Source organism: Cervus elaphus, chromosome 4 (genome assembly GCF_910594005.1).
Source record: "Cervus elaphus chromosome 4, mCerEla1.1, whole genome shotgun sequence".
Taxonomy (NCBI): Eukaryota; Metazoa; Chordata; class Mammalia; order Artiodactyla; family Cervidae; genus Cervus; species Cervus elaphus.
This window is the reverse complement of record NC_057818.1, coordinates 46991712-47010360: the sequence shown is the minus strand read 5'-3', so window position 1 is coordinate 47010360 and position 18649 is coordinate 46991712. Positions and strand designations below refer to the sequence as shown.

The 18649-nt window shown below is 39.5% G+C and overlaps 1 protein-coding gene and 1 non-coding gene across 4 annotated transcripts in view; one reads left to right on the top strand and one right to left on the bottom strand.

Moving 5' to 3' along the window:
• The window catches only part of ZNF565 (zinc finger protein 565), a 36298-nt gene extending 20957 nt beyond the window's left edge, over nt 1-15341 (top strand). For all 3 annotated transcript variants that reach the window (XM_043893233.1, XM_043893234.1, XM_043893235.1), the window contains exons 2-5: nt 2432-2504; nt 7006-7132; nt 7994-8089; nt 13748-15341. In XM_043893233.1, the coding sequence (XP_043749168.1) occupies nt 2496-2504; nt 7006-7132; nt 7994-8089; nt 13748-15000 (1485 nt within the window). In that variant the 5' untranslated portion in view covers nt 2432-2495 and the 3' untranslated portion in view covers nt 15001-15341. The remainder of the gene's footprint in view (nt 1-2431; nt 2505-7005; nt 7133-7993; nt 8090-13747) is intronic.
• Nucleotides 1929-2035, bottom strand: LOC122692907. Its single transcript, XR_006340721.1, has one exon. It is a non-coding gene; the product is annotated as a U6 spliceosomal RNA (small nuclear RNA).
• Nucleotides 15342-18649: the final 3308 nt, after the last annotated feature.

Here is an 18649-nt window from a genome sequence, read left to right as displayed (position 1 = left end):
AGTGGGTTGCCATTTCCTTCTCCAGAGGATCTTCCCAACCCAGGGATCGAACCCATGTCTCCTGCTTGGCAGATGGATTCTTTACCACTGAGCCACCTTCTGTCCTTTTTTTGTCTATTAAATTCTCTGGTTTTCAGGCCCCAGATCACATTCTGAAATCTTCTTGACATCATCCCCCAGTGATTTAGTCTTCCTTCTGACTCTCCTCACCATAGTAAGCTCCTTGCCTCTCTAATTAGAACCAGCCTCTTAAAAAAAAAACCTGAATTCTGGGACTTCCCTGCAGTTCAGTCGTTAAGAATTTGAGCTTCCATCCAATTGCCATATACTCTTTACTGCACCTGTCTTACAGAGCACTTAAGAGTTACTAAGTACATATTTGTATAATACTAGATGAGGTTATAATAACTCTTCACATGAGATTATAAATTTTATGTATGCTATGACTATATCCCCCAATGCTGAGCACATAGTATGTGATCGATAACTATTTGTGAATAAATGAATAATTTTAACTTAAAAAAAAAAAGAATCTGAAAGTAAAGGTAATTAAAAAAAAAAAAAAAGAATCTGAGTTTCCCCTGCAGGAGTTGCAGGTTTGATCCTTGGCCAGGGAACTAAGATTCTGCATCCTGCTCAGTGCGGCCAAAAAAAAAAAAAACAGACCAAAAAACGCCCCCCTGCATTCTCCTAATTTTGAAGTAGGCTGTTGTCCACCAGCCTCAGCAGCTGCCAGCCACAGAAGGAATCTTATTCTTCAGGAAAGCAGTGGAGAGGGCTTAGGTAGAAAATAAGGATTGCCTGGCCAAGAGGCTTCTAGGAACTGAGTTCTCACTCAGGTCAGTACTCTGGATGTGCCCGTATGCTTATAAGATGCCTGTATTACTGTGGTTTCCTTGCTCCTATCTGGTTAGTCCAGCTCTGGCTGGAGGCTTTGACAGAGCCCCTCATATGGATGGCGTGGCCCCTTTTTGGACTTGGAAGGAGAACACAGAGCCAGAGACATACCCAAGAGGTTTTGCCTGTTGAGCCCAGAGAAGCTGGAAGACTGTTTAAGGATGTCTTTTTCATAAGGTTTTGGCCTGCACAGGTATGCTCTGCTCCTAGCCTGTAGGTTTCAGCCTGTAGGTGCTGTCCTCACATGAAGGCTGAGTGAGTCTGTGTTGCAGTCTTCCTTGCCTCAGTCACAAAGGGAGGTCTGCTTGGAACAACTGGGAGCTGTCTAGGCCCCATCTGGGGTATAGATTAGCATTAACAACAGGTGATGCTATCCCAGTCTCTGGGACAGAGACTGTCCCAGCCGGAACCCCACCTGCTGAGATGCTTGGATTCTATGTGAATGATGGAGCACATTCACCTTGATTGCATCTTTCAGTTTCCCTATGGTCTAGGAAAGGGCTGGGTTTTGTTAACTCATTAGTTCTTGGTATTAGTGTTTTGGTGGGTTTTTTTTTTTTTTTCATTTATTTTTATTAGATGGAGGCTAATCACTTTACAATACGTCAGTGGGTCTTGTCATACATTGACATGAATCAGCCATGGATTTACATGTATTCCCCATCCCGATCCCCCCTCCCACCTCCCTCTCTACCCAATCCCTCTGGGTCTTCTCAGTGCACCAGGCCCAAGCACTTGTCTCATGCATCCAACCTGGGCTGGTGATCTGTTTCACTATAGATAATAAACATGTTTCGATGCTGTTCTCTCGAAACATCCCACCCTCGCCTTCTCCCACAGAGTCCAAAAGTCTGTTCTGTACATCTGTGTCTCTTTTTCTGTTTTGCATATAGGGTTATCATTACCATCTTTCTAAATTCCATATATATGTGTTAGTATGCTGTAATGTTCTTTATCTTTCTGGCTTACTTCACTCTGTATAATGGGCTCCAGTTTCATCCATCTCATTAGAACTGATTCAAATGAATTCTAAAAATATGGAACGCCTCACGAATTTGCATGTCATCGTTGCTCAGGGGCCATGCTAATCTTCTCTGTATCGTTCCAATTTTAGTATATGTGCTGCCGAAGCGAGCACTGTTGGTATTAGTGTTGTGCGGTGGGTCAGGGAGGTGGAAAAGAAGCCGAGCAGGGACCCCAGAAGTATAGTTGTTTTAAACTTGTCTGTTTAGGTGGTTTATGGCTAAATTAAAAAAAAAAAAAAGTCACAGTTGTGTCTGACTCTTTGAGACGCCATGGACTATATAGCCTGCCATGCTTCTTTGTCCATGGAATTTTCCAGACAAGGATACTGGAGTGGGTTGCCATTTCCTTCTCTAGGGAATCTTCCCAACCCAGGGATCAAACCTGGGTCTCCTGCATTGCAGGCAGATGCTTTACTGTCAGAGCTACTAGAGAAGCCTAAATAAATGCTGTCTCTAATTAAGCTCAGTTTATGAGATGTGCCCCTTCTCCCCCACTCTGTTTTTTTCAGGACTCTTCACTTGTTCAACAGAGAATCTAAAGAAATCCAAGCAGGACAGGTGGTTCTAAAAGCCATGATCCAGGTGAGTGGAAATTTCCTCTATTCTTGAAACAATATCAACATTTGTGTTCCTTATCCTGAAATTTTCCTGTCTCACTTGAGCCCCATTTGATAACCTGCTCTCAGTTCCTCCATTGCAGGGAATGAATGATGATGCCCCCCCCACCCCTACTTCTGGTGGCCCTCTCTTCTCCAGCAGTGTTCTTACCAGAGTACCAATGGAGCAGAAGTATATTCTCTTGAGAGAAATAGGAGAGCTGCCCTTATCAGAACCATGGCTAAATAGAGCCAAAGAGAAGATAACCTTGACCTTTTCCATTAACCCAAATAGTTTCTTTTTTTCTCTTTGATTTTTAAATGTCACCCCCCCCATAAAAATCATAAAACATTTCACACTATCAAAGAATATATACAAAAACATATCTATAACATGCATGTGATATAAAGAATAATAAAATGAATGTTGATATATTCATCACTCAGCTTAGTGTATCATCTGAGCAACCCCTCCCACATCCCTTCACATATTGTTACTGCCTTGCCAGTGTTTTTTTTTTTTTTTTTTGCCAGTGTTTTTTAACTCATTTATTTATCTGTGGCTGCGCTAGATCTTCGTTTTTACGTGAGGGCTTTTCTCTAGTTGCAGCAAGTGGAGCGACTCTGTAGTCGTGCAAGGCTTCTCACTGCAGTGTCTTCTCTTCCTGCAGAGCACAGGCTCCAGGGCTCGGGCTTCAGTAGTTGTGGCACAGGGGCTCAGTTGCCCTGCAGCAGGTGGGATCTTCCTGAACCAGGGACTGAACCGGTGTCCCCTCCATTGCAAGGTGGTTCTTAACCACTGGACCACCAGGGAAGGCCTGCCTTGCCACTGTTAATGACTATGTTTAATTTTGTGTTTGTTGGTACTTTCTTTTTTTTTTTAACTTTGATTCTTATAATAATTTTGCCATACATGGATTCATGCATGCGTGTGTGCTAAGTCACTTCAGTCATGTCTGACTCTTTGCGACCATATGGACTGTAGCCTGCCAGACTTCTCTGTCCGTGGTATTCTTCAAGCAAGAGTACTGGAGTGGGTTGCCATGCCCTCCACCAGGGGATCTTCCCGACTCAGGGGTCGAATCCACGTCTCTTATGTCTCTTATATAAGTCTCCTGCATTGGCAGATGGGTTCTTTACCACTAGTGCCACCTGGGAAACCCACATGGATGCCTACTAAACAATTTACTTTTGAGTTTGCCATTTTTAAATTTGATGTACACTTATACTCTATTTTTTACCAGATTTTTTTAATCAGCACAGTGTATTTTCAAGTCTTTTATGTTAAATTGTGTAGCGCTAGGTCAGCAGTTCTTAAAGTGGTTCCAGGAAGACTTTGAGACCCTTTCAGGAGGTCTAGGGGCCAAAATAACTTCAAATAATACTAACACGTTATTTCCTTTTTTCACTCACAACTCTAATGAGTGTACAGTAGAATTTCCCAGAAGCTATATGAAATATGTTGTCCTAACAGACGGGAATTCCCTGGTGGCCCAGTGGTTAGGATTCCAGGCTTTCACTACCATGGCCCAGGTTCAGTCCCTGGGCCAGAAACTATGATCCTGCAAGCCATGTTGCATGGCCAAAAAATAAAATAAAATTAAGTTGACCAGCAGGTTGAAGACAGAAGGTATGAAAATCTCTTTCATTCAGCCAGTCATTAAAGAGATTTGCAAAAATATAAAACAGTACTACTAAATTCTTTTTTGACAGCTATTTTTCATCAGATGTGTTATTTATGTTAACATGTAACAGGCTTATTATTATTTAAATAAATGAATAACAATTTAAACATTTTCTCTCTTTTAATTTCTAATGTGGTATATATTGATAGATTTAACCAGCATTAACAAAAGCCTTCAATAACACTAACAGCTTTATTTATTGTACATATATATAATTCACATACAATGAAATTCACCCATATAAGTGTATTGTTCAGTGGTTTTTAGTATATTTGCAGAGTTGTGCAGCTGTCAGCACAAGCCATTTTAGAACATTTACATCACTACCAAAAAAAAAATAATCCTGTTTGAATTAGCCATCACTCCCACACTCCCCTCCTCTTCCCCTGACAACCGCTAATTTACTTTCTGTCTCTATGAAATTGCCTATTCTGGACTTTTTGTATAAATGGAGTCATTAAATATTTGGTCTTTTATGTGTGATTTTTTTTCTTAGTGTGTTTTCAAACTTCTGCGATATAGCATATATCAGTACTTTGTTCATTTTTATAGCAAGCAATATTCCATGGATATTGTAGACTACATTCTGTTGTTCATCAACTCATCAGTCTTTGGGCATTTGAATTGCTTCTACATTTTTGGCTATCATGAATAATGCTGCTGTAAACGTCAGTATATACCAGTGTTTTTAGGTGGACGTGTTTCTCTGTACCTAGGAGTGGAACTTCTGGGTAGCTTGATAACTCTCTAACATTTTGAGGAACTGTCACAACTGTTTTCCAAAGTGGCTACCCATTTTACATTCCTACCAACAATGTAAGAGGATTCCAGTTTCTCCACATCTTTCTTCACCGAAATGTGTTTTTGGAAATTTTATTTTTTTGTTTTCTTCTGTTTTTCATAATAGCCATCCTAATGGATGTGAAGTGCCATTTTATTGTGGTTCTGATTTGCATTTGCCTAATGATTAGTGATGTTGAGCATCTTTTCATATGCTCATTGGCCATCTGTATATCTTCTTGGGAGAAATCTCTTCAGATTCTTTGGCTAGTTTAAAATCAGGTTGTCTTTTTTATTATTGAGTTGTAGGAGTTCTTTATACATTCTGGATTCAAGTCCCTTATCTGATATAGAAATTGCCAGTATTTTCTCTCAGTTTTGTGGGTTGGATTTTCACTTTTTTTATGAAATTATTTGTAGAACAAAAGGTTTTAATTTTGATAAAATCTATTTTATCTTCTTGTTCTTTTGTTCTTTTTGTTTATCTTTGGTGGTTGGTACCATGCCTAAGAAACCATTGCCTGACCAAGGTTGTGAAGATGTACTCCTGTGTTTTTTTCTAAAAGTTTTATGATTTTAGCTTTTACATTTATATCTACAATCTATTTTGAGTTAATTTGCATTTAGATACTCACTTATTCCAGCACTATTTCTTAACAGAGACTAATCTTTCCCCATTGAATTATCTTAGTTGGTTTGATATGTGGTATTCCTTAGCGAGCTGGTAGAAGATGCCTTTCTTCAAAGGGGCTTTATACCTAGGAGTGTCTCACCGACTCAGTGGACATGAGTTTGAGCAAACTCCAGGAGATGGTAAAGGACAGGGAAGCCTGGTGTGCTGCAGTCCATTGGGTCACAAAGAGTCAGATACAACTGAGAGACTGAACAACAACAAGAAGATGCCTTTCTTCAGAAAGGCTTTGCACCTAGGAGTGTCTCGCATTGGGCAGACTTTAATTTTTCTCCTATTTCCCCCAACTGCATGAATTTTAACCTCATTAAAAATGAAACAGCCAGTCATTATGTGCCTCCTAGTGAGATGCTACAGGAAGAACACAGTACAACCTCTGACATTTATGACCCTTAAAAAAATATGGAAGTAGAGCAGCATATTAAACACTATCATGAAGATGCAATGAGCCAAATTCAGAATCTGGGAAATGCTACTGATTCAAATGTTTGTTTAATGAATAAATAGCAATAAAACTTTTTAAAGGGGCTGTTAGAGATTTTAGAGATACAGGAAGTCTGTAAACTAGTTTCAAGGGGTGGATTTTGTGTGAATCCTGATTTCAACAAACCAACTGTCAAAAATCATTTCTGGAGAAAAAAAAATACCTTCTGAGAAAATTGAGGCAATTTGAAACTTGAAACTTGATCTAGTTATTAGGAAATTGTTGTTAATTTTATTCCATGTGATGGTGATATTCTGGTTATTCCCTGGTGGGCCAGTGGTTAAGAATCTGCCTTACAATGTGAGGGACACCAGTTCAATCCCTGGTCTGGGACAATCCCACATGCCATGAAGCAACTAAGCCCATGTGCCACAATTACTAAACCAGCGCTCTAGAGCCTGCGTGCTGCAACTACTGAAGCCTGCATGCTCTAGAGCCTATGCTTTGCTACAAGAGAAGCCACCGCAATGAGAACCCCACGCACCATGATGAAGAGTATCCCCCACCCACCGTAACTAGAGAAAGCCCATGCTCAGCAACGAAGACCCAGCACAGCCAAAAAAAAATATAAATAAATCTTAAAAAAAATTTTTTTTAAGTCTAATCTGTTAGATACTAAAGTATTGGTGAGTGACATACTACAATTTTGTATGTGGAATTCACCTCAGAAAACAGCAAGGGTAAAAAATGGAAATGTGTAAAGTCCTCTTAAATGACTGAAGCAGAGTAATGGACGCATGGGGGCCATTATACTATACTCTATACTTCTGTGGATTTTGAACAATTTTGTAATTTAAAAAATAAAAGTCATTTCATTTACTGATAGTGCCTGGGTTTATTGTTTCAGGGATTGGTGACATTTAGGGATGTGGCTGTAGAGTTCTCTCAGGAAGAATGGAAGTGCCTGGAACCTGCCCAGAGGGACCTGTACAGGGAGGTGACTTTGGAAAACTTTGGCAACTTGGTCTCACTAGGTAAGAACGTTGTATAATACAGGAGCAGCCAGGAAAGATGGCTGCCAGGGACTACAGCAGTGGGAGGCTGTTATCCACTCTGGCTGGAGGGGTCAAGGGAGGAAACACTGCCACTGGAAAATGGTGAGAGCGTAAGCCGTGGAGAAGGGCTGGCCAGCAGCAGGTGTAGCTGTATCCAGAACTCCTGGGTCAAAGGAGGGCGGGAGAGGAAAAAGAAATATCCTGGACTGTCTCTTCCAGCCCACTGATGCTTTCCACCTACCAAACCCAGTGAGAAATGATAAGATCAGGGTAATACAGTCCTTGTGTCCCAGGTGGATCAGTGGTAAAGAATGCAGGAGACATGGGTTTGATCCCTGGGTTGGGAACATCCCCTGGAGGAGGAAATGGCAACCCACTCCAGTATTCTTTCATGGAAAATTCCATGGACAGAGGGGCCTAAAGGGCTACAGTCCATGCGATTGCAAAGAGTCAGACATGACTGAGCGACTGAGCCCTCACACAAGCACACACATGCAATACAGATAAACTAGGGCACAGATGGGCATAGAGCAGGGCCAGGAAGAGTGAGGCCTGGGGAGAAGGAGAGAGCAAATGGAGAATGCAGTTTCTGGTTTCTTCATGGTGAATTTCTAGGAAGACTTACAAGTGGCTGACTAAGTTCCTGCTCTGTCTCCAAGGGAATTGTTTAGTGCTTCATCAAAGTGCAAATGGATAGTGCCTTGGCACCTCCACCTCCCTATCCTGCGGACAGCCTTCACACCTCCCTCTGTTTAACTGTCTCTCTTCCTCAGCAGCCGGGGGACTGGGTTTGAGTTTGGGAACAGCATGATCATGCCCCATTTCTTTTCCTATAAACAGGACTTTCCATTTCTAAGCCCGATGTTGTCTCCTTACTGGAGCAAGGGAAAGAACCCTGGATGGTTGTGAATGATATGACAGGACCATGGTGCCCAGGTGAGTGAGGGCTGATCCAATGGTGGGAAGTCACTGGCAATGACAGCCCTGCAGGAGTGTTAACTCATCACAGTAACGTGAGTTATTGTCAGGAAACTCCCTCAAAACCCTGCTAAGGAAGAAAAGCCTGAGACATGAGGCCGTGAAGAACAGAGCATCCGTTTCCAAGGGAACCTCACCCTTATCCCCATTAACTCCTCCTTGTTCTTCTCTCATGTTTCATCTCGTTTCAAAAAGGAATGTGCCCCTCTTTCTTCTCCAGGGGCATCTGTTTTGCCTGTTATTAGCATCATTTTTTCTGCAAATGTCTTCATTCCTTAAAAAATACTTATTTTCTTAAAACAGCTTCTCACTTTACCTAATTCAGCAATCCATTTATTCTCTTACCTTTTGAGAGGTTAGGATGTAGAGTGACTAAGGGAATACACTAGAATCAGATTTAGTGAGTTCACATCCTGGCTCAGTCACTTACTAGATCTGTGAGTTTAGGTCAGTTACTTCAATTCTCTGTGCTTCTGTTTTCTCCTCTGCAAATATGATTAAAAATAGTGCCTTCCTCATAAAGTTATTGTGGCTTCTTTATGAGTTAGTATGTGAAAATGCCCAGAACAATGCCAGGCCATAACAATCACTAAATAAATGTTAGCAAGTATTTGTAACTGGCACTTGCTTGATTGAACTGGAGCCTTTGAATACTTGGTTATCAGTTACAACCTCCTGACTTCTTTGTATTGTTGTCATTTATTTTCCTCTGGGATCATTTTTTTCTCTATCTGAAGAACACCCTTAAGATTTCCTTTTGTGTATGTCTGCTGTTGACAAATTCTCTCAGTTTCTGACCACATGAAAATGTCTTCATTCTACCTTCTTTTAGGATATTTTCACTGAGTATGGAATTCTGTGTTGGCAAGCATTTTTTCTCAGCCCAAAGAACTCATTCCACTGCCTTTTTTCTTCCAGTGTGGTCAACAAGTCAAGTTGTACCAGTTTGGGAAAATATTCCACGTGTATTTAAAACTAGTGTTTTTTGGATGGTGCATTCCCCTCTTTAAGCCTTTTTATTACATGGTTTAGAGTCTGTATGTCCTTCTAACTTTCTCTGCACTTGTACTGTCAAATTCAGAGAGCTGTTAATTGTATTGTATATTTTGCTACTACATACATTTTTATTAATGTAAAGGTGAAATATAGATCCTTGTTGCAAATTGTGTTTGCAGTACAGTCCATCCTTCATTTTGTCACTTGGTGCTTTTAATCTTGAATTCTAGTTTTTCTGATATTAATATAAAGTGCCCTGTTTTTCTGAGTTTAAGAAACTATGGTGCATCTTTGCTTATCCTTTTTAAAAATTGCCATTTTAAGTGTGTCACTGTAATCAGAATTAGTTTCCTGTTTTAATCAATTTTAATAGAATTTAATCCATTCTCATTTGTGATCATTCATATGTCTGTTCTTATTTCTGCTATCTTATTTTATATTTTCTGTTCCTCATTCTTTTTGTTTCCCTCACATTTTATTGCCTTTCAAGCAATTTAGAAGTACAATAATCTTTAACTTGACTTTTAAGAAATGTGCTTAAACCTGCATTTCTCTTCCCACCTAAAGACTGAAATAGGATTTTTTTCTGTTTAGTAAAAATTTTTTTTAAATATTTATTTGTTTATTATTTGGCTACACAGGATCTTTAATTGGTAGTACAGGAGCTCTTAACTGCAGCATGTGAGATCTAACCCAGGGATTGAACCAGGCCCCCTGCAATGGGAGCTCAGGGTCCCAGCCACTGGACCATCAGGGAAGTCCTTCTTTCTGGTAAAGTTTTTTCCAAAATATTTTTATTTTGAAATCATTTTAGTTTAGACTTGTACAAAATTTACAAAATTATTACAAGAAATTCCAAAATACCCTCCACTCAGCTTCCCAGTGTTAAAATTTTATGTAATCATAGTATAGTTATCAAAACCAGGACATTAACATTGGTATAGTACTATTAACTGATCTACAGATCTTATTAGAATTTCATCAGTTTTTCCTCTATTGTCCTTCTATACCAGGATTCAGTCTGGGATCCCACATTGCATTTAATTGTTGTGTCTCCTTAGCATCCTCCACTTGTGACAATTCCTGTCTTTCATGAGCTTGATCCTTTTGATGAGTACTCTTTTGGAGAATGTCTCTCACTTGTGTTTGTCTGATATTTTCTACAGTTGGATTGAGGTTATGCATCTTTGGCAGGAATACCACAGAAGTGATATTGTGTCCTTCTCTGTGCATAATATTGGGGGTTGCAACCCCCAATATGATGTTAATATTACTGGTAGTGTTAACTTTGATCAACTTGGTTAAGGTTTCTTCTGTATTTCTTTCCTGTAAGGTTACTACTTTTCCAACTGTGATTGGTAATTATCTTGGAGGGAGATACATATGCTGTTTCTCCTCACTTTGCCCACTATAATTTTAGTATCCATCTTGTCTATAACAGTTAATACAGTAGTGTTGCTGTGTGTTGATTTTGTGTCCCTTATTGCCCCTGCATTTATTAATTGGAATTCTTCTGTATGGAAGGGCTTTCCCTACCCCCTTTCCTATTCATCTGCTTATTCAGAGATTTACTTCTATCAGTATAGGCTATTTATTTATTTATCCTATGAGTTGTAGTCCAGAAATATGATTGTTTATTTTGTTGTTCAAATTGCTCATTGGGAAAACTTTGGCCATTTGGGAACATCTTCAGGTTGACTCCTAGGTTCTTTTGGCATTCCCTCTTCCTGTTTTTGACTACTTCTTTATTGTATGGTACTTAAAACATATTCTGGGTTTATCCTGTATCTTTCTTGCCTCACTCCTGAAATCAGCCACTCCTCAAAGGAGACCTGGTTTCTTTTATTGGTGGATGGTATGGAATAGTATCTTTGAAATTCTTTTTCTGAGCAAAGTAAGACCTTAAGACCTTTAACCATCTTTTACTCTACCTATGCCCTAGACCACGAGTTGGCATACTACAATCTATGGGTCATGTCCAGCTTGTGGCCAGTTTTTTGTACCATCCACAAGCTAACAATGGCTTATACATTTCATAAGAGTTTAAAATTATATATATGTGACAGAGACTTTATGTAGTCCACAAAACCTAGAAAAAATTTACTATGTAGGCCTTAACAGAAAAAGTTTTGTCGACCTCTGCTTGGATTCACCCCATTCTAATCTTGTTTTAGTGATCTGAAATTCTTGCTTCATACTGTCATTTCTATAATTTATAAATGTATAGATTGCATTATTCTTAACAATAATGATATAAATCAGGCATCTGCGCACTCTGAACTATGGGCCAAATCTGTCCTGCTACCTGTCTTTATATAGCCTATGAGCCTGTTGAATTCTGTAAATGCCTTCTAAGAGAGGCATATACATAATTAAAATCATATGCTTATGGATTTATATCAGTATTTGGCAGTACTATCTATATGAAACATTTTCAAAAGTGAAATACATAAAATCTGATTACAGATCAGCACTAACATAAATATTTACCATCAATTCTGATGCTGGAGAACACTAACCTTGAACTCCAGTTAAGTGAAATATTACCTCCCACAGAAAAGAATTCTATGCTTCTCATTCTTTGACCTGTATTACAAAAAAAAAAAAATTATTATGCTTTGAATTTCATCAATAAAAAATGTGCAATTTGTTTTCTCTCTTATTACGTAAGTGCCTACATAACATCCTCATTTTTGTCTCCTGAACCACAAACCCTAAAATAATTATCATCTGGCCTTATAAAGAAAAGTTTTCCAACCCCTGATTCAGAGATGCAGTTGAAAGTCCATGTTTGAGGACAAAAGTATATATAATCAAAACTATATTTGCTATGCACTTAAATTAGCATAAAATTACCAAGACATCTGTACTTCAAAGCTCAGAAACCGAGAACCAGATTTCTGGTTTTCTTTGTACTTGGCTCTATCTTACATTTCCCTGGAAGACTGGACTCCAGAGTTAAGACTGAATAGACATGATACATTGAGTTACTCAGTGTTTTATTTCTGTGTGTATTAGTTTCCTACCCTTGCATAACACATTACCACAAACTTGGTGGTTTAGAAATCCAAAATATATCTCACTGGGGTAAATTCAGGGTGTCCAAAGGGCTTATTCCTTTCTGTAGGCCCTAGGTAAAGATCGGTTTTCTTGCCCTTTTCCAGCTTCTAGAGGCCACCTGCATTTCTTGGATCATAGCCCCCTTCCATCTTCTTTTTTTTTTTTTTAATGGCTACACCACACAGCTTGCAGGATTGACCATGGAAACCTACACCCTGGGCAGTGAAAGTGCTGAGAGCTTTTTGAAAATGTGTTTTAATACGAGACCTGAAGAGAAAATCAGCCATGTAAAGGGTCCAGGACAGGATTCCTGATAGAGATCTAAGATGGAAAAGACCTAGATTTATTCTGTATGCTCAAAGGAGGGCTGTGGTTTGTTACCTAGGGTGGAAAGGGGAGAGTACTCAATTTGAAGATGCATTGTCCTTGATGGAGATAGAGCAACAGAATGACTACAAAGACAAGCAGGGACCTGCTTTGCCAAAAACCTGTGAACCGTGGCATTGAATTTGAAATTTATTCTAAATGCAGTGGGGAGGCTATGAAAAAGTTTAAGCAGAGATTTTCATTTGATTGGTACTAGCATCACATGGTGGAAAATGTTAAAAATATAGATGCCTTATTTGTATGAAATGCCCTGAAAAGGAAAATCCATAGAGAATTAGTGTTGCTCTGCCATTAGTGATTGCCAGGGACTGGAGGGACTGCAAAATGGGGAGTGGCCCCTTAATGGGCACAGGGTTTCTTTCTTTCCTTTTATTGAAATACAGTTGATTTACATGTTTTGATAGTTTCTCCTGTACAGTAAAGTGATTCTGTTATATATATGTCTGTGTGTATGTATATGTATATTCTTTTTCATATTCTTTTCCATTATGGTTTATTATAGGAAATTGAATATAGTGCTATACAGTAGGACCTTGTTCTTTATCCATCTTATATATAATAGTTTGCATCTGCTAGTCCCAAACTCCCAACCCAACCCTTCCCCGCTCCCCCTCTGTCTCAGCAACCACAGATCTGTTCTCTGTGTCTGTGAGTCTGTGGCACAGCGTTTTTATTTGGAGTGATGAGAGTGTTCTGGAGCTACGTAGTGACAGTGATTGCATGACACTGGAAATGTACTCTAAACCACTGAATTGTACACTTTAAAATGATTAAATGAGAAATTTCACATTATGTGAATCTTAACTTTGTATTTTGAGAAGTATGTACACACATGTCTTGTGCCTACACCTGAAGATTTTGATTCAGTGTGGGGTGGTTCTTGAAGAACATTTCTTTTGTTACAAGGCTTTCTGGATGATTCTGTCCTCTGGCAGAACTAAGAACCACTGGTTTAACTTGTTTTCTTGTTCCTTTCTGGCACCATGTGAGGTCTCATCATATCTGTGCCTTCCTGTGCTTTTTAGACATTGCACAGCAATATTTGAGACTTACACAAGCAGTTCACCAGTTATGGTGATTTATTTTCATTTTGTCTCTCTAATCTACTGGAGAATTTTCAAATTTCTCTTAGAGGGAGAGAACAAGTTCTATTTACTTTTTTTCATTTTGCAGACTTGGAGTCAAGGTGTAAGACATTTCTGCAGAAAGATACCTTTGAAGTCGTGTCATTCAACTGGGAGCTAATGGAAAGCCTTCAGTGCTATGATGAAGATTGGGCATACAAAGGCCAGTTTGAAAAACAACAAATAAATCATGAGTGCTGTTTTAAGCAAGTGAAGATCACCTATGGAAACATGCCCACTTTTGAGTGTGGGCATACATCACTCACCCTACATCCCAGCAGTGAGACTGGCGAGAAATCGATTGAATGTAATGAATGTGGGAAAGCATTCAGCCGTGGCTCACACCTTATTCAACATCAGAAAACTCATACTGGTGAAAAGCCCTTTGAATGTAAGGAATGTGGGAAGGCCTTCAGTCGTGCCTCACACCTTGTTCAACATCAGAGAATTCATACAGGTGAGAAACCTTATGATTGCAAGGAGTGTGGGAAGGCCTTCGGTCGAACTTCAGAACTCATTCTCCATCAGAGACTTCATACAGGTGTCAAACCTTATGAATGTAAAGAATGTGGAAAGACCTTTCGACAGCATTCACAACTTATTCTGCATCATAGGACTCATACAGGTGAGAAACCCTACGTCTGTAAAGACTGTGGCAAGGCTTTTATTCGTGGCTCACAACTTACTGTTCATCGGCGAATTCATACAGGTGCTAGACCCTATCAGTGTAAAGAATGTGGGAAGGCCTTTAGACAGCATTCACAACTTACTGTACATCAGAGAATTCATACTGGGGAGAAACCCTATGAATGTAAGGAATGTGGCAAGGGCTTTATTCATAGCTCAGAAGTTACTCGACATCAAAGAATTCATTCTGGGGAGAAACCCTATGAATGTAAAGAATGCGGGAAGGCCTTTAGACAGCATGCACAGCTTACACGACATCAGAGAGTTCATACAGGTGACAGACCCTATGAGTGTAAGGACTGTGGAAAAGCCTTCAGTCGTAGTTCATACCTTATTCAACATCAAAGAATTCATACGGGTGACAAGCCCTATGAATGCAAGGAATGTGGGAAAGCCTTTATTCGTGTTTCACAGCTGACTCATCACCAGCGAATTCATACTTGTGAGAAACCCTATCAATGTAGGGAATGTGGAATGGCCTTCATTCGTAGTTCACAACTTACTGAACATCAAAGAATTCATCCTGGTATCAAACCTTATGAATGTAGAGAATGTGGGCAGGCCTTTATTCTTGGCTCACAGCTCATCGAACACTACAGAATTCATACTGGCTAGAAAGCCTTGGTGTTAGGGACGTAGGAAAGCCTTTATGTGGAATTCATGCCTCGCTCAATAGTAAATAATGCATAATGTAACTATTGTCAGAGAACCTTCATTTGTCACTTCCATTATGGAACGTCAGGTAACTCATACCAGAAGAAAATTCAATAAATGTGGGAATTCTTTTTGCCTCATACTCACTGTTTACTAAGGGAATCAGGGAGCTTATACTGAAAAAAATTTAATATGAATATAGAAAAGCCTCATATTTCCACTCAAGATATATTAAACTATGAGAATTCCTAATAAAAAATGACCCTATTAAAATATTTTATGGCTGTGCCTTTTGCCATTTACCTTATTTAATTAACATTATCTCACTTCCATCAATTATTGACTATACAACATTGCACAAATTATGCAGTGTCTGAGTTCCTCAGTTTATTTATTTTTAAGTAGTGATAATTATGTGTATCTAATAGAGTTTTTGTGAAGACTGTCAGAAATTTTACATAAGCACATGCTCAATAAATATTAGTTATTGTCATTAATTAATAACAGTATTAAGGACAGAAGTCCTAGGGTGGCTCAGATGGTAAAGAATCTGTCTGCAATGCCAGAGACCCGGGTTCGATCCCCAGCTCAGAAAGATCCCCTGGAGAAGGAAATGGCAACCCACTCTAGTATTCTTGCCTGGAGAACCCCATGGACAGAGGAGCCTGAGTTGGACACGACTGAGCGATTAAGCATACATACATACTACTGTTAAGGAGTTCATGTAAGAGGTGGGCCTTGTGAATATATCAAATGTGAAAAAACCTTCAAAACCACCTCTTCTGAAAAAACAGTAGCAAAGTAATTATCATGAGAAAATGTTCATTGAAAGGGTTGTAAAACTTCAAGATTAGAAATGGAAAAGAAGAGTAGTCAAAAAAAATCTGCCCAACTGAGGAATCTAAAACCACCTCCAAGTATAACTTCAAGAGAATCAAAACTAAAATTACAAACTAGAAGTGAATGGCAGTGGATTCTGCATATCAAAACCAGTTCACAGGACGTCCGTGGTGATCCAGTGGTTAAGACCCTGTACTTGCACTGCAGGAGGCACGGGTTTGATCCTGCATGCCGCCTGATATGGTCAATAAATAAATAAACAGTTCAGTGTAGCCAAAGCTGTACTTCTGTCGGAACCCAAGGTATAAAAGTAGATTAAAGGATCCAAGTAAATCTCCAGCATCTACTCCTTGCCAATCCCATACTAAACATATTAAGTGAACAGTCAATTAAAAGAGGAAATTATCACATCAACCCAAGTTAACAGTAAGAATGATTATTAAAAATAAAAGAACAAGCCAATAAAATCAGAAACAACAGTAGACCTAAACTGAAAGTTAACAGCAGACCTCCTCTGGTGGTCCAGTGGTAAAGAATCCACCTGCCAGTGTAGGGAACATGGGTTTGATCCCTGATCCAGGGAGATTCTACATGCCCCAAGGCAACTAAGCCAGGGTGCCACAACTACTGAGCAGCCCACGCACCACAACTAGAGAAAGCCCATGGGCAACATTGAAGACCCACACAGCCAAAAATAAAAAAATACATAAAATTGTTAAAAAAAATTTTAATAGACTTTGAGAATGCTGATGTAGAAAAAAAAAAGACATTTAGCAGTATGAAGGAGGAGGGGGTGTTTTTAAAAAATCGCTACTATGCATGACTAATTATTTAGAAATCTAGAAAGAATGGATTTTTGTAAAAATATAAAAATTGATTTAAGAAAATATGGGATTTCTGAACAATCAGTGATTGTGGAAGAACATAAAAAGTCATCCAAGCTCTGTCTCTTTAGAGAAAACAGTTTAACCTACAAAAGCTTAAAGAACAAATAATACCTGAGAGAAGCATGCCAGTTCATCATCAAGGCTAAATAAAATTATGATTAAAGAAACTCAACAAGGATAGCTGCTGAAGAACAAACTATAGATAATTATCATTTGTGAAGATAAATAGAATTCCAGTTAATTTGATCCAGTTTATCAGAATTAATTTTAGATGGAATGTCTGGAATTGTACCCATTTCTGGATTAAATACTCAGGTCAGTTCCGTCACTCAGTCATGTCCAGCTCTTTACGACTCCATGAACGGCACGCCAGGCCTCCCTGTCCACCAACTCCCGGAGTCCACCCAAACCCATGTCCATTGAGTCGGTGATGCCATCCAACCATCTCATCCTCTGTCGTCCCCTTCTCCTCCTGGCCTCAATCTTTCCCAGCATCAGGGTCTTTTCAAATGAGTCAGCTCTTCGCATCAGGTGGCCAAAGTATTGGAGTTTCAGCTTCAACATCAGTCCTTCCAATGAACACCCAGGACTGATCTCCTTTAGGATGGACTGGTTGGATCTCCTTGCAGTCCAAGGGACTCTCAAGAGTCTTCTCCAACACCACAGTTCAAAAGCATCAATTCTTTGGTGCTCAGCTTTCTTTAAATATTAGAATTTTGATATTGTAACTCCAGGATATGATGGTGATGGGGAAAAAGACCTTGATCCAACTCCAGGAACATCCAGGTCAGGGCCTGTGAATGAATCTGAGAATCTTAGAAAACACATTCCCTCAGCCCTCGTAGCCTGGGGCAGAATACCCATTGCACCCAGTGTCTGGGGCAGAATATTCATTGCACCCTGATGCCATCCATCTTCTCAGTCATCCTGAGTGTTCAGTCAAAACACCTGCATTTTCTACGTATACCATTGCCTACAAAGGGTTTAGAAAGCCGTGTGCTGTATGTCATTTTTCTTTAAGTGGCTTAATGATTAGGATGTACAGTTGGAAGGGCTCAAAGCTATGATATTAAAAATTATCTCTCATGGGACTTCCCTGATGGGATGGGCCTTCCCTCATAGACCAGTTGGTAAAGAATCCCCCTGCAGTGCAGGAAACCCCAGTTTGATTCCTGGGTCAGGAAGATCTGCTGGAGAAGGGATAGGCTACCCACTCCAGTATTCTTGGGCTTCCCTTATGGCTCAGCTGGTAAAGAATCTGCCAGCAATGTGGGAGACCTGGGTTCGATCCCTGGGTTGGGAAGACCCCCTGGAGAAGGGAAAGGCTACCCACTCCAGTATTCTGGCATAGAGAATTCCATGGACTATACAGTCCGTGGGGTCACAAAGAGTCGGACATGACTGAGCAACTTTTCAGTGGTTAAGACTCTGCTTCCACCGCAGGGGGCACAGGTACCATCCTTGGTCAGGACATTAAGACCCTGCTTGCCAAGGGACACAGCCACAAAAAAGAAAAATAACTGAATAGTTTAAACGCAGGCACAGGATAAAAAATTTTCAAGTTAAATTTTGTATTCATGTAAGTGAATCTTCATACATTCTTCTCACCCTGTCCCCCTTCATGTAGCAATCACTGCTATCAAGTTCATGTATATACTTCCTGATTTCTGTTTGCTTAAGTGTAAACATACACATAACACTCTTTATAAAAATGTTTTACATAAATGGTAGCAAATTTCTGTACATTTCTATGAATAGTTTTGCTTAGCCATATACCTTAAAGATTGGACCACATCAATACATAGTCGCCTTCTTCTTTTGTAACAACTGGATAGTATTCCATATGTTTCATAATTTAACTTCATCAATTTAGTTTTTACTAA